Source organism: Salmo salar, unplaced genomic scaffold, assembly GCF_965601325.2.
Source record: "Salmo salar unplaced genomic scaffold, fSalSal1 ptg000988l, whole genome shotgun sequence".
In the NCBI taxonomy this organism is placed as follows: Eukaryota; Metazoa; Chordata; class Actinopteri; order Salmoniformes; family Salmonidae; genus Salmo; species Salmo salar.
In genome coordinates this window covers 94,857-111,206 of record NW_027675579.1, presented here as the reverse complement: position 1 = coordinate 111,206, position 16,350 = coordinate 94,857, and the positions used below count along the sequence as shown (strand labels likewise).

General features: G+C 47.6%; 1 protein-coding gene across 7 annotated transcripts in view; it reads left to right on the top strand.

Annotated features, from left to right (window-relative positions):
• LOC123738880 (centrosomal protein of 192 kDa) overlaps positions 1-16,350 on the top strand; it is a 90,860-nt gene that overhangs the window by 11,909 nt on the left and 62,601 nt on the right. For 6 of the 7 annotated variants that reach the window (XM_082972706.1, XM_082972709.1, XM_082972708.1 and 3 more), the window contains exons 8-13: positions 135-221; positions 7,866-8,018; positions 9,289-9,427; positions 11,030-11,331; positions 11,657-11,806; positions 11,948-12,209. In XM_082972706.1, the coding sequence (XP_082828832.1) occupies positions 135-221; positions 7,866-8,018; positions 9,289-9,427; positions 11,030-11,331; positions 11,657-11,806; positions 11,948-12,209 (1,093 nt within the window). The remainder of the gene's footprint in view (positions 1-134; positions 222-7,865; positions 8,019-9,288; positions 9,428-11,029; positions 11,332-11,656; positions 11,807-11,947; positions 12,210-16,350) is intronic. The other variant, XM_082972705.1, reaches the window with a different exon arrangement.

Below are 16,350 nucleotides of genomic sequence, written 5' to 3'. Positions count from 1 at the left end.
GCATTGCTTGCTGTTTGGGGGGGTTTTAGGCTGGGTTTCTGTAGAGCACTTTGAGATATCAGCTGATGTAAGAAGGGCTTTATAAATGATTTGATTTGTTTCTTCGTTCATAATAATATTGTATTGATTTTCAGGACCAGCCAACCAACCAAGACTATTCATCTCAGCCCAGTTCCACAGAACCACAGAACCGATACCAGTTCCTGGATGACTATGATCAGGTGGATACCGCTCCTCCATGACTCTATTACTATGATCAGGTGGATACCGCTCCTCCACGACTCTATTACTATGATCAGGTGGATACCGCTCCTCCATGACTCTATGATCAGGTGGATACCGCTCCTCCATGACTCTATGATCAGGTGGATACCGCTCCTCCATGACTCTATTACTATGATCAGGTGGATACCGCTCCTCCATGACTCTATGATCAGGTGGATACCGCTCCTCCATGACTCTATGATCAGGTGGATACCGCTCCTCCATGACTCTATGATCAGGTGGATACCGCTCCTCCATGACTCTATGATCAGGTGGATACCGCTCCTCCATGACTCTATTACTATGATCAGGTGGATACCGCTCCTCCATGACTCTATGATCAGGTGGATACCGCTCCTCCATGACTCTATTACTATGATCAGGTGGATACCGCTCCTCCATGACTCTATGATCAGGTGGATACCGCTCCTCCATGACTCTATTACTATGATCAGGTGGATACCGCTCCTCCATGACTCTATTACTATGATCAGGTGGATACCGCTCCTCCATGACTCTATGATCAGGTGGATACCGCTCCTCCATGACTCTGTGATCAGGTGGATACCGCTCCTCCATGACTCTATGATCAGGTGGATACCGCTCCTCCATGACTCTATTACTATGATCAGGTGGATACCGCTCCTCCATGACTCTATACTATGATCAGGTGGATACCGCTCCTCCATGACTCTATGATCAGGTGGATACCGCTCCTCCATGACTCTATTACTATGATCAGGTGGATACCGCTCCTCCACGACTCTATGATCAGGTGGATACCGCTCCTCCATGACTCTATGATCTTGTGGATACCGCTCCTCCATGACTCTATGATCAGATGGATACCGCTCCTCCATGACTCTATTACTATGATCAGGTGGATACCGCTCCTCCATGACTCTATTACTATGATCAGGTGGATACCGCTCCTCTATGACTCTATTACTATGATCAGGTGGATACCGCTCCTCCATGACTCTATTACTATGATCAGGTGGATACCGCTCCTCCATGACTCTATTACTATGATCAGGTGGATACCGCTCCTCCATGACTCTATTACTATGATCAGGTGGATACCGCTCCTCCATGACTCTATGATCAGGTGGATACCGCTCCTCCATGACTCTATGATCAGGTGGATACCGCTCCTCCATGACTCTATGATCAGGTGGATACCGCTCCTCCATGACTCTATGATCAGGTGGATACCGCTCCTCCATGACTGTATTACTATGATCAGGTGGAGACCGCTCCTCCATGACTCTATGATCAGGTGGATACCGCTCCTCCACGACTCTATGATCAGGTGGATACCGCTCCTCCATGACTCTGTGATCAGGTGGATACCGCTCCTCCATGACTCTATGATCAGGTGGATACCGCTCCTCCACGACTCTATGATCAGGTGGATACCGCTCCTCCATGACTCTATGATCAGGTGGATACCGCTCCTCCATGACTCTATGATCAGGTGGATACCGCTCCTCCACGACTCTATGATCAGGTGGATACCGCTCCTCCATGACTCTATGATCAGGTGGATACCGCTCCTCCATGACTGTATTACTTTCCGGACGAGCAGCCAGTGTTGACTCGGTGGGCTGTGATTGGCAGCTGAGCAGCCAGTGTTGACTAGGTGGGCTGTGATTGGCAGCCGAGCAGCCAGTGTTGACTCGGTGGGCTGTGATTGGCAGCCGAGCAGCCAGTGTTGACTAGGTGGGCTGTGATTGGCAGCCGAGCAGCCAGTGTTGACTAGGTGGGCTGTGATTGGCAGCCAGTGTTGACTAGGTGGGCTGTGATTGGCAGCCAGTGTTGACTAGGTGGGCTGTGATTGGCAGCCAGTGTTGACTAGGTGGGCTGTGATTGGCAGCCAGTGTTGACTAGGTGGGCTGTGATTGGCAGCCAGTGTTGACTCTGTGGGCTGTGATTGGCAGCCAGTGTTGACTCTGTGGGCTGTGATTGGCAGCTGAGCAGCCAGTGTTGACTCGGTGGGCTGTGATTGGCAGCTGAGCAGCCAGTGTTGACTCGGTGGGCTGTGATTGGCAGCTGAGCAGCCAGTGTTGACTCGGTGGGCTGTGATTGGCAGCCAGTGTTGACTATTCAGTCAGTTGGAAACCTTTTTATAACCTAAAGTCCATCTCCTGTATCTCGTTCATCAATCGTGAGGTTAAATGTTCACGGTGTCACATCTGGACCAGTAAACCAAAGGATTGTCTAGGTTTCTTTTCCTAGGACGTCGGTGTAACCGATGTGAAATGGCTAGTTAGTTAGCGGTGGTGCGCGGCTAGTAGCGTTTCAATCGGGTGACGTCACTCGCTCTGAGACCTTGAAGTAGTTGTCCCCCTTTGCTCTGCAAGGGGCCGCGGCTTTTTGTGGCGCGATGGGTAACGATGCTTCGTGGTGGTGGCAGTTGTTGATGTGTGCAGAGGGTCCCTGGTTCGAGCCCAGGTTGGGGCGAGGAAGAGGGACGGAAGCTATACTGGTACATCGGGGCTTGTCAGACAAGACCAAAGTCGCTCACTTTAGCGTCAGTGTAGCTTCCCTGAATCGCATCGCTGACAGAGCTGTTCATCTGGGTTTTTTGTTGTTGTACGATTTATCTGCAGATCAATGATAACATTTAGATGGTGAATCATCACTGCACGAACAACAGGAAGTGGAGAGCCTTATTCTGGTCCATATATGATCATTAGGGCCCTCACGGGACAACAGGAAGTGGAGAGCCTTATTCTGGTCCATATATGATCATTAGGGCCCTCACGGAACAACAGGAAGTGGAGAGCCTTATTCTGGTCCATATATGATCATTAGAGCCCTCACGGAACAACAGGAAGTGGAGAGCCTTATTCTGGTCCATATATGATCATTAGAGCCCTCACGGAACAACAGGAAGTGGAGAGCCTTATTCTGGTCCATATATGATCATTAGGGCCCTCACGGGACAACAGGAAGTGGAGAGCCTTATTCTGGTCCATATATGATCATTAGAGCCCTCACGGAACAACAGGAAGTGGAGAGCCTTATTCTGATCCATATATGATCATTAGAGCCCTCACGGGACAACAGGAAGTGGAGAGCCTTATTCTGGTCCATATATGATCATTAGAGCCCTCACGGAACAACAGGAAGTGGAGAGCCTTATTCTGGTCCATATATGATCATTAGAGCCCTCACGGAACAACAGGAAGTGGAGAGCCTTATTCTGGTCCATATATGATCATTAGAGCCCTCACGGAACAACAGGAAGTGGAGAGCCTTATTCTGGTCCATATATGATCATTAGAGCCCTCACGGAACAACAGGAAGTGGAGAGCCTTATTCTGGTCCATATATGATCATTAGGGCCCTCACGGGACAACAGGAAGTGGAGAGCCTTATTCTGGTCCATATATGATCATTAGAGCCCTCACGGAACAACAGGAAGTGGAGAGCCTTATTCTGGTCCATATATGATCATTAGAGCCCTCACGGAACAACAGGAAGTGGAGAGCCTTATTCTGGTCCATATATGATCATTAGAGCCCTCACGGAACAACAGGAAGTGGAGAGCCTTATTCTGGTCCATATATGATTAGAGCCCTCACGGAACAACAGGAAGTGGAGAGCCTTATTCTGGTCCATATATGATCATTAGAGCCCTCACGGAACAACAGGAAGTGGAGAGCCTTATTCTGGTCCATATATGATCATTAGAGCCCTCACGGAACAACAGGAAGTGGAGAGCCTTATTCTGGTCCATATATGATCATTAGAGCCCTCACGGAACAACAGGAAGTGGAGAGCCTTATTCTGGTCCATATATGATCATTAGAGCCCTCACGGAACAACAGGAAGTGGAGAGCCTTATTCTGGTCCATATATGGTCATTAGAGCCCTCACGGAACAACAGGAAGTGGAGAGCCTTATTCTGGTCCATATATGATCATTATAGCCCTCACGGAACAACAGGAAGTGGACAGCCTTATTCTGGTCCATATATGGTCATTAGAGCCCTCACGGAACAACAGGAAGTGGAGAGCCTTATTCTGGTCCATATATGATCATTAGAGCCCTCACGGAACAACAGGAAGTGGAGAGCCTTATTCTGGTCCATATATGATCATTAGGGCCCTCACGGGACAACAGGAAGTGGACAGCCTTATTCTGGTCCATATATGGTCATTAGAGCCCTCACGGAACAACAGGAAGTGGAGAGCCTTATTCTGGTCCATATATGATGAGCCCTCACGGAATCCAGGCATTAAAACAAAATTCAACAATGAGTTGACCTTAGTACAGAAATAACTAAATGTATTGAAAAATGTATTAATTAGCCCGAGTATCGTTTTTGATTGATTAGGATCCCCCCCTATTAGCCCGACAAAGACACTAGCTGGTCTTACGGAGGTCCAACATAACGACAGACGTGACAGACAAAAGACTTTACAATTTACATATGTTAAAAACATTAACATGTAGCGTGTGCTCATCCATCAGTTACATGTCAGTAGATACAGTGGGGCAAAAAAGTATTTAGTCAGCCACCAATTGTGCAAGTTCTCCCACTTAAAAAGATGAGAGAGGCCTGTCATTTTCATCACAGGTACATGTCAACTATGACAGACAAAATGAGAAGAAAAAAAATCCAGAAAATCACATTGTAGGATTTTTTTATGAATTTATTTGCAAATTATGGTGGAAAATAAGTATTTGGTCACCTACAAACAAGCAAGATTTCTGTCTCTCACAGACCTGTAACTTCTTCTTTAAGAGGCTCCTCTGTCCTCCACTCGTTACCTGTATTAATGGCACCTGTTTGAACTTGTTATCAGTATAAAAGACACCTGTCCACAACCTCAAACAGTCACACTCCAAACTCCACTATGGCCAAGACCAAAGAGCTGTCAAATAACACCAGAAACAAAATTGTAGACCTGCACCAGGCTGGGAAGACTGAATCTGCAATAGGTAAGCAGCTTGGTTTGAAGAAATCAACTGTGGGAGAAATTATTAGGAAATGGAGGACATACAAGACCACTGATAATCTCCCTCGATCTGGGGCTCCATGCAAGATCTCACCCCGTGGGGTCAAAATGATCACAAGAACGGTGAGCAAAAATCCCAGAAGCACACGGGGGGAACTAGTGAATGACCTGCAGAGAGCTGGGACCAAAGTAACAAAGCCTACCATCAGTAACACACTACGCCGCCAGGGACTCAAATCCTGCAGTGCCAGACGTGTCCCCATGCTTAAGCCAGTACATGTCCAGGCCCGTCTGAAGTTTGCTAGAGAGCATTTGGATGATCCAGAAGAGGATTGGGAGAATGTCATATGGTCAGATGAAACCAAAATATAACTTTTTGGTAAAAACTCGTCGTGTTTCGTGGACAAAGAATGCTGAGTTGCTTCCAAAGAACACCATACCTACTGTGAAGCATGGGGTTGGAAACATCATGCTTTAGGGCTGTTTTTCTGCACAGGGACCAGGACGACTGAAAGGAAAGAATGAATGGGGCCATGTATCGTGAGATTTTGAGTGAAAACCTCCTTCCATCAGCAAAGGCATTGAAGATGAAACGTGGCTGGGTCTTTCAGCATGACAATGATCCCAAACACACCGCCCGGGCAACGAAGGAGTGGCTTCGTAAGAAGCATTTCAAGGTCCTGGAGTGGCCTAGCCAGTCTCCAGATCTCAACCCCATAGAAAATCTTTGGAGGGAGTTGAAAGTCCGTGTTGCCCAGCGACAGCCCCAAAACATCACTGCTCTAGAGGAGATCTGCATGGAGGAATGGGCCAAAATACCAGCAACAGTGTGTGAAAACCTTGTGAAGACTTACAGAAAACGTTTGACCTGTGTCATTGCCAACAAAGGGTATATAACAAAGTATTGAGAAACTTTTTTGTTATTGACCAAATACTTATATTCCACCATAATTTGCAAATAAATTCATAAAAAATCCTACAATGTGATTTTCTGGATTTCTTTTCTAATTTTGTCTGTCATAGTTGACGTGTACCTATGATGAAAATTACAGGCCTCTCTCATCGTTTTAAGTGGGAGAACTTGCACAATTGGTGACTGACTAAAAACTTTTTTGCCCCACTGTACACAACCAGTATGTCACGTGGAGGAGAGGTGTTGTCCCGTGAGGTGTTGCTTTATCTGTTTTTTTAAACCAGGTTCGCTGTTCACTTGCGATTTATAAGATGGGAGTTCCATGCACTCATGGCTCTGTATAAAACTGTATGTTTCCTTGAATTTGTTCTGGTCCTGGGGACTGTGAAAAGACCCCTGGTGGCATGTCTGGTGGGGGTATGTGTGTTTGTCAGAGCTGTGTGTAAGTTTTACTATGCCAACAATTTGGAATTTCCCAACACATTAATGTTTATTATAAAAACAAGAAGTGACTGTCACTTTGCTCAAGTCGTAGCCAAGATTACCAGTTTATTACTGGCCACCCATTCCAAAACAGATTGCAGCTCTTTGTTAAGGGTTTCAGTGACTATATTAGCTGGGGTTGCTGACGCATATATATGGTTGAATCATCAGCGTGCTTTGTTTAATGCCAGTGGCAGGTCATTGGTAAAAAGAGTAGAGGTCCTAGAGAGCTGCCCTGTGGTACACCACACTGTTTGAAATTAGAGAAGCTTCCATTAAAGAAAACCCCCTGAGTTCTATTAGATTGCCATATTGTGGATTCAGAGCTGAGGTTGAAAAGCCATAACACAGGTTTCCCCCACCGATAGGTTATGGTCAATATTGGCTACGACTCTGGCTCGGCGGGCGGGGCCTGGTTGGCTACGACTCTGGCTCGGCGGGCGGGGCCTGGTTGGCTACGACTCTGGCTCGGCGGGCGGGGCCTGGTTGGCTACGACTCTGGCTCGGCGGGCGGGGCCTGGTTGGCTACGACTCTGGCTCGGCGGGCGGGGCCTGGTTGGCTACGACTCTGGCTCGGGGGGAGGGCCTGGTTGGCTACGACTCTGGCTCGGCGGGCGGGGCCTGGTTGGCTACGACTCTGGCTCGGCGGGCGGGGCCTGGTTGGCTACGACTCTGGCTCGGCGGGCGGGGCCTGGTTGGCTACGACTCTGGCTCGGCGGGCGGGGCCTGGTTGGCTACGACTCTGGCTCGGCGGGCGGGGCCTGGTTGGCTACGACTCTGGCTCGCCGGGGCCTGGTTGGCTACGACTCTGGCTCGGCGGGGCCTGGTTGGCTACGACTCTGGCTCGCCGGGGCCTGGTTGGCTACGACTCTGGCTCGGGGGGAGGGCCTGGTTGGCTACGACTCTGGCTCGGCGGGAGGGCCTGGTTGGCTACGACTCTGGCTCGGGGGGAGGGCCTGGTTGGCTACGACTCTGGCTCGGCGGGGCCTGGTTGGCTACGACTCTGGCTCGGCGGGGGCCTGGTTGGCTATTCCTATGTACTAGCGGAAAACACTGGTATATTGAAACCTTTTTTTATGAAGACTAAGAGCAGCTCAGTCATACACTTGTCAGCCAATGGATCTTGTTCACAACTAGTATCCTTTATTCATCTTCCTGTACAAACTAAACAGTATATATTAGTGTTCTATTTCAGCCTGGTTTCACTAAGATTGGATTGTTTGTCCTGTCATGAGTGTTTCCAGATGCCTGACGTGCGGCTTGCTGCTACAGGGATGGACTCGTGTCCTGGTAGTGACGAGGAGGACACTGAGGACGAACTGGAGACGGCTAGGAGACACACTTCTACCAGACACAGACTGCTGCTGTCCAGCACCTCCCGACAGCTGGTATGATCACGTCTCTGTCCCCCGTCTGTCTGTCTCTCCATCTCACTGCTTCAGCTGGTATGATCACGTCTCTGTCCCCCGTCTGTCTGTCTCTCCATCTCACTGCTTCAGCTGGTATGATCACGTCTCTGTCCCCCCGTCTGTCTGTCTCTCCATCTCACTGCTTCAGCTGGTATGATCACGTCTCTGTCCCCCGTCTGTCTGTCTCTCCATCTCACTGCTTCAGCTGGTATGATCACGTCTCTGTCCCCCCGTCTGTCTGTCTCTCCATCTCACTGCTTCAGCTGGTATGATCACGTCTCTGTCCCCCGTCTGTCTGTCTCTCCATCTCACTGCTTCAGCTGGTATGATCACGTCTCTGTCCCCCGTCTGTCTGTCTCTCCATCTCACTGCTTCAGCTGGTATGATCACGTCTCTGTCCCCCGTCTGTCTGTCTCTCCATCTCACTGCTTCAGCTGGTATGATCACGTCTCTGTCCCCCGTCTGTCTGTCTCTCCATCTCACTGCTTCAGCTGTTATGATCACGTCTCTGTCCCCCCGTCTGTCTGTCTCTCCATCTCACTGCTTCAGCTGGTATGATCACGTCTCTGTCCCCCGTCTGTCTGTCTCTCCATCTCACTGCTTCAGCTGGTATGATCACGTCTCTGTCCCCCCGTCTGTCTTTCTCTCCATCTCACTGCTTCAGCTGGTATGATCACGTCTCTGTCCCCCGTCTGTCTGTCTCTCCATCTCACTGCTTCAGCTGGTATGATCACGTCTCTGTCCCCCCGTCTGTCTGTCTCTCCATCTCACTGCTTCTGTTTGACCTTGGTTGGTTTTCAGTAGAAAACACAAAGCTGAACAACAGTTGCAAAACAGAATGTACCATTTAAAAAAATATAATTTCACCTTTATTTAACCAGGTAGGCTAGTTGAGAACAAGTCCTTTATTTAACCAGGTAGGCCAGTTGAGAACAAGTCCTTTATTTAACCAGGTAGGCTAGTTGAGAACAAGTCCTTTATTTAACCAGGTTAGGCTAGTTGAGAACAAGTCCTTTATTTAACCAGGTAGGCTAGTTGAGAACAAGTCCTTTATTTAACCAGGTAGGCCAGTTGTGTGATGTGAGCAAATGAGGTGAGATAAGGGAGGTCAGTCTCAAACAATCAGTATTTGATAAGTTGATATAGCGTTTTGGTTTCTAAATGTTTTTGTCCTAAATAGTCCTACTGAACACAGCCCTGTTTTAGCCTGTCTGACCAGAGGTCATGGGTTATGTCTGTCTGGGTTTAGGTGGGCGAGAGCAACCGTCCCAGCTTCAGACCTGGGCTGGAGGGAGGCAGCTCCGACGAAGACTCTGGTCGTAACCCTTCTCTAACTGGGTTAGAACACAGATACTCTGCAGAGGGCCAAGTCATCAACACTGTAACAGGTAACAAACACCGAACAAAAAATAGGAAGTGTTGGTCTCGTGTTTCATGAGCTGAAATAAAAGATCCCAGAAATGTTCAATTTTGCACAAAAAAGCATATTTCTCTCCAGTTTTGTGCACAAATTTGTTAACATCCCTGTTAGTGAGTATTTCTCCTTTGCCAAGATAATCCATCCACCTGACAGGTGTGGCATATCAACAAGCTGATTAAACATCATGATCGTTACACAGGTGCACCTTGTGCTGGGGACAATACAAGGTCACTCTAAAATGTGAATTTTTCTCACACAACACAATGCCACAGATGTCTCAAATTTTGAGGAAGTTTGCAATTGGCATGCTGTCTGCAGAAATCTCCACGAGCTGTTGCCGGATAATTGAATGTTCATTTCTCTATCATATGCCGCCTCCAACGTCATTTTAGAGAATTTGGCGGTATGTCCAACTTGCCTCATAACCGCAGACCACGTGTATGGTGTTGTGTGGGTGAGCGGGTTTGCTGATGTCAACATTGTGAACAGAGCTTCCTATGGTGGGGTTATGGTACGGGCCCCATGGTGGGGTTATGGTACGGGCCCCATGGTGGGGTTATGGTACGGGCCCCATGGTGGGGTTATGGTACGGGCCCCATGGTGGGGTTATGGTACGGGCCCCATGGTGGGGTTATGGTACGGGCCCCATGGTGGGGTTATGGTACGGGCCCCATGGTGGGGTTATGGTACGGGCCCCATGGTGGGGTTATGGTACGGGCCCCATGGTGGGGTTATGGTACGGGCCCCATGGTGGGGTTATGGTACGGGCCCCATGGTGGGGTTATGGTACGGGCCCCATGGTGGGGTTATGGTACGGGCCCCATGGTGGGGTTATGGTACGGGCCCCATGGTGGGGTTATGGTACGGGCCCCATGGTGGAGGTGGGGTTATGGTATGGACCAGGCGTAAGCTACGGACAACGAACACTATGGCGTTTTATCGATGGCAATTTGAATGCACAGAAATACAGTGATGAGATCCTGAGGCCCCGTTGTCGTGCCGTTCATCCACCACCATCACCCCACACTTCAGCATGATAATCCACGGACCCCCCATGTCACAAGGATCTGAACACAATTCCTGGAAGCTGAAAATGTCCCAGTTCTTCCATGGCCTGCATACTCACCAGACATGTCACCCATTGAGCATGTTTGGAATGCTCTGGATCGACGTGTACGACAGCGTGTTCCAGTTCCCGCCAAAATATCCACCAACTTTGCTCAGCCAGTGAAGGAGGAGTGGGACAACATTCCACAGGCCACGACCAACAGCCTGACCAATCAGCAGCCGGACCAATCAGCAGCCGGACCAACTCTATGTGAAGGAGATGTGTCTCGCTGCATGAGGTGGTCACACCAGATACTGACTGGTTTTCTGATCCACGCCCCCTACCTTTTATTTATTTTAAGGTTTTCTGACCAACATATTCATATCCTAGTGAAATCCCTAGATTAGGGCCTAAAGGAATTTATTTAAATTGACTGATTTCCTGATATGAACTCGCTAACCTCTGAGTGGATGTTGGTAACCGGTGGTAACCGGGGGTAACCGGTCATCTGTTCTTCACCAGGAGGAGGAGGCGACGGGAGCAGTGGGAGTGAGGAGGGAGGGAACGGTGGAGTGTCCGCTCTACCCTTCTCCACCTCCTCCTCCTCGGCCCAGACTACCTACGATGTTCTGCGGGGGCTTGGGATCCTGGGGGGCAGCGTGCCGGGAGAGAATACCCAAGACCCTCGCTCTCTACTGGGGCTGAGCCGGGGCAGCCTGATGGGGGACCGTGTGGGGCCGGTGGGGACTGGAGAGACCAACTCTGGGCCCCAGAGGACGTCCCCTGTCAATTGGAGTATGACCTTAGACAGACAGGAAGCGCTGGTGAGTTTTCTGTCGGACATTTTTCCGTTACAACACCGTTTGTGTGGACTGAGACTTTGTACGTGGCAGGAGTTGTACCTAGAGGCCAGGAGTTCCTCCGGGTCAGGTCACGCTGTCAGGGGAAAAACTCCTGGCCGCCCACTACCTTATGTTCTGTGCTATTTACCGGACGTAATACGGTCACCTGCAGTGATACTGTTCACATACAACACAGACGCTTGTATAATCTCCCTCTGTGTGTGTGTGTGTGTGTGTGTGTGTGTGTGTGTGTGTGTGTGTGTGTGTGTGTGTGTGTGTGTGTGTGTGTGTGTGTGTGTGTGTGCAGGATGCCATGGACAGTACAGAGTCTGGGTTGGCAGAGGAGGGTCCAGATGTCTTGGATTCTATATACCTGAGGACTGGTGCTGGACACTGGAGACCCCAGGACATGACCTCTCACCTCCAGACCACACAGAACAGCTTCCACCTCTCTCAGGTACACTTACACAACCAATCATTTAGGATGACATGCTGCCCTTGGAGTTAAACAGTTTTGAAGAATCCCAACATCTCCTAGTTTTAAATGAAGGTAAAAACAATTCTACGGTGTTAGTAAGTTGCTGCCCTTCTATACCAGGTGCTTCTTTCGCATAGTGATGATGAGGAGGAGGAGGAGGGGAGGGGGAGGCCTGCTGCCCTGGGGCCAAGAGGAGGTCCATGTGGGGACTCCTCTGCACCTCCTGGTCCTCCTGGCCTGTCAGACACGAGTCGGGGTGAGAAGGATCTTCTCTCCACCTCTCTGGAGGCTAAGTACCTCTCTCAGAGCTTCCACCCGGAGGAGGACTCTCACTCTGACAGCGACTGGAACCACTGTCCTGATAACCTGGACTTCCAACCGGGTAAGTCCCAAACGGCTCCCTATGTAGTGTCCTAGTACAAACGGCTCCCTATGTAGTGTCCTGGTACAAACGGCTCCCTATGTAGTGTCCTGGTACAAACAGCTCCCTATGTAGTGGCGGGTAGCCTGGTGGTTGGAGGCGGGTAGCCTGGTGGTTGGAGGCGGGTAGCCTGGTGGTTGGAGGCGGGTAGCCTGGTGGTTGGAGGCGGGTAGCGTAGCCTGGTGGTTGGAGGCGGGTAGCCTGGTGGTTGGAGGCGGGTAGCCTGGTGGTTGGAGGCGGGTAGCCTGGTGGTTGGAGGCGGGTAGCCTGGTGGTTGGGGGCGGGTAGCCTGGTGGTTGGGGGCGGGTAGCCTGGTGGTTGGAGGCGGGCGGGTAGCCTGGTGGTTGGGGGCGGGCGGGTAGCCTGGTGGTTGGGGGCGGGCGGGTAAGCCTGGTGGTTGGTTGGGGGCGGGCGGGTAAGCCTGGTGGTTGGTTGGGGGCGGGCGGGTAAGCCTGGTGGTTGGTTGGGGGCGGGCGGGTAAGCCTGGTGGTTGGTTGGGGGCGGGCGGGCGGGTAGCCTGGTGGTTGGTTGGGGGCGGGCGGGCGGGTAGCCTGGTGGTTGGTTGGGGGCGGGCGGGCGGGTAGCCTGGTGGTTGGTTGGGGGCGGGCGGGCGGGTAGCCTGGTGGTTGGTTGGGGGCGGGCGGGCGGGTAGCCTGGTGGTTGGTTGGGGGCGGGCGGGCGGGTAGCCTGGTGGTTGGAGCGTTGGGCCTGTAACCGAAAGGTTGCTGGATCGAATCCTGATCTGACCAGGTAAAAATCTGTCGTTCTGCCACTGAACAAGGCAGTTAACCCACTGTTCCCCGGTAGGACGTCGTTGTAAATAAGAATTTGTTCTTAGCTAACACGGTTCATGTTTAATATCTAATCAACTAGATCCAGGATCCTTACAGGGTTCATGTTTAATATCTAATCAACTGGATCCAGGATCCTTACAGGGTTCATGTTTAATATCTGATGTAACAACTAGATCCAGGATCCTTACAGGGTTCATGTTTAATATCTAATCAACTGGATCCAGGATCCTTACAGGGTTCATGTTTAATATCTAATCAACTGGATCCAGGATCCTTACACAGTTCATGTTTAATATCTAATCAACTAGATCCAGGATCCTTACAGGGTTCATGTTTTAATATCTAATCAACTAGATCCAGGATCCTTACAGGGTTCATGTTTAATATCTGATATAACAACTAGATCCAGGATCCTAAAAGGGTTCATGTTTAATATCTAATCAACTAGATCCAGGATCCTTACAGGGTTCATGTTTAATATCTGATATAACAACTAGATCCAGGATCCTTACACGGTTCATGTTTAATATCTAATCAACTAGATCCAGGATCCTTACAGGGTTCATGTTTTAATATCTAATCAACTAGATCCAGGATCCTAACAGGGTTCATGTTTAATATCTGATATAACAACTAGATCCAGGATCCTTACAGGGTTCATGTATAATATCTGATATAACAACTGGATCCAGGATCCTTACAGGGTTCATGTTTAATATCTGATATAACAACTAGATCCAGGATCCTTACAGGGTTCATGTTTTAATATCTAATCAACTAGATCCAGGATCCTTACAGGGTTCATGTTTAATATCTAATCAACTAGATCCAGGATCCTTACAGGGTTCATGTTTAATATCTGATATAACAACTAGATCCAGGATCCTTACACGGTTCATGTTTAATATCTAATCAACTAGATCCAGGATCCTTACAGGGTTCATGTTTAATATCTGATATAACAACTAGATCCAGGATCCTTACAGGGTTCATGTTTAATATCTGATATAACAACTAGATCCAGGATCCTAACAGGGTTCATGTTTAATATCTGATATAACAACTAGATCCAGGATCCTAACAGGGTTCATGTTTAATATCTGATATAACAACTAGATCCAGGATCCTTACAGGGTTCATGTTTAATATCTAATCAACTAGATCCAGGATCCTTACAGGGTTCATGTTTTAATATCTAATCAACTAGATCCAGGATCCTAACAGGGTTCATGTTTAATATCTGATATAACAACTAGATCCAGGATCCTAACAGGGTTCATGTTTAATATCTGATATAACAACTAGATCCAGGATCCTTACAGGGTTCATGTTTAATATCTAATCAACTAGATCCAGGATCCTTACAGGGTTCATGTTTTAATATCTAATCAACTAGATCCAGGATCCTAACAGGCTTCATGTTTTAATATCTAATCAACTAGATCCAGGATCCTTACAGGGTTCATGTTTATCTGATATAACAACTAGATCCAGGATCCTTACAGGGTTCATGTTTAATATCTGATATAACAACTAGATCCAGGATCCTAACAGGGTTCATGTTTAATATCTAATCAACTAGATCCAGGATCCTTACAGGGTTCATGTTTATCTAATCAACTAGATCCAGGATCCTTACAGGGTTCATGTATAATATCTGATATAACAACTAGATCCAGGATCCTTACAGGGTTCATGTTTAATATCTGATCTAATCAACTAGATCCAGGATCCTTACAGGGTTCATGTTTAATATCTGATATAACAACTAGATCCAGGATCCTTACAGGGTTCATGTTTAATATCTGATATAACAACTAGATCCAGGATCCTAACAGGGTTCATGTTTAATATCTAATCAACTAGATCCAGGATCCTTACAGGGTTCATGTTTATCTAATCAACTAGATCCAGGATCCTTACAGGGTTCATGTTTATCTAATCAACTAGATCCAGGATCCTTACAGGGTTCATGTATAATATCTGATATAACAACTAGATCCAGGATCCTAACAGGGTTCATGTTTAATATCTAATCAACTAGATCCAGGATCCTAACAGGGTTCATGTTTAATATCTAATCAACTAGATCCAGGATCCTTACAGGGTTCATGTTTAATATCTGATATAACAACTAGATCCAGGATCCTAACAGGGTTCATGTTTAATATCTGATATAACAACTAGATCCAGGATCCTTACACGGTTCATGTTTAATATCTAATCAACTAGATCCAGGATCCTAACAGGGTTCGTATTTAATATCTGATATAACAACTAGATCCAGGATCCTAACAGGGTTCATGTTTAATATCTAATCAACTAGATCCAGGATCCTAACAGGGTTCATGTTTAATATCTAATCAACTAGATCCAGGATCCTTACACGGTTCATGTATAATATCTAATCAACTAGATCCAGGATCCTTACAGGGTTCATGTTTAATATCTGATATAACAACTAGATCCAGGATCCTTACAGGGTTCATGTTTAATATCTGATATAACAACTAGATCCAGGATCCTAACAGGGTTCATGTTTAATATCTAATCAACTAGATCCAGGATCCTTACAGGGTTCATGTTTATCTAATCAACTAGATCCAGGATCCTTACAGGGTTCATATTTATCTAATCAACTAGATCCAGGATCCTTACAGGGTTCATGTATAATATCTGATATAACAACTAGATCCAGGATCCTTACAGGGTTCATGTTTAATATCTGATATAACAAATAGATCCAGGATCCTTACAGGGTTCATGTTTATCTAATCAACTAGATCCAGGATCCTTACAGGGTTCATGTTTATCTAATCAACTAGATCCAGGATCCTTACAGGGTTCATGTTTATCTAATCAACTAGATCCAGGATCCTAACAGGGTTCATGTTTAATATCTGATATAACAACTAGATCCAGGATCCTTACAGGGTTCATGTTTTAATATCTAATCAACTAGATCCAGGATCCTTACAGGGTTCATGTTTAATATCTGATATAACAACTAGATCCAGGATCCTAACAGGGTTCATGTTTAATATCTAATCAACTAGATCCAGGATCCTAACAGGGTTCATGTTTATCTAATCAACTAGATCCAGGATCCTAACAGGGTTCATGTTTATCTAATCAACTAGATCCAGGATCCTTACAGGGTTCATGTTTAATATCTAATCAACTAGATCCAGGATCCTTACAGGGTTCATGTTTAATATCTGATATAACAACTAGATCCAGGATCCTAACAGGGTTCATGTTTAATATCTAATCAACTAGATCCAGGATCCTAACAGGGTTCATGTTTA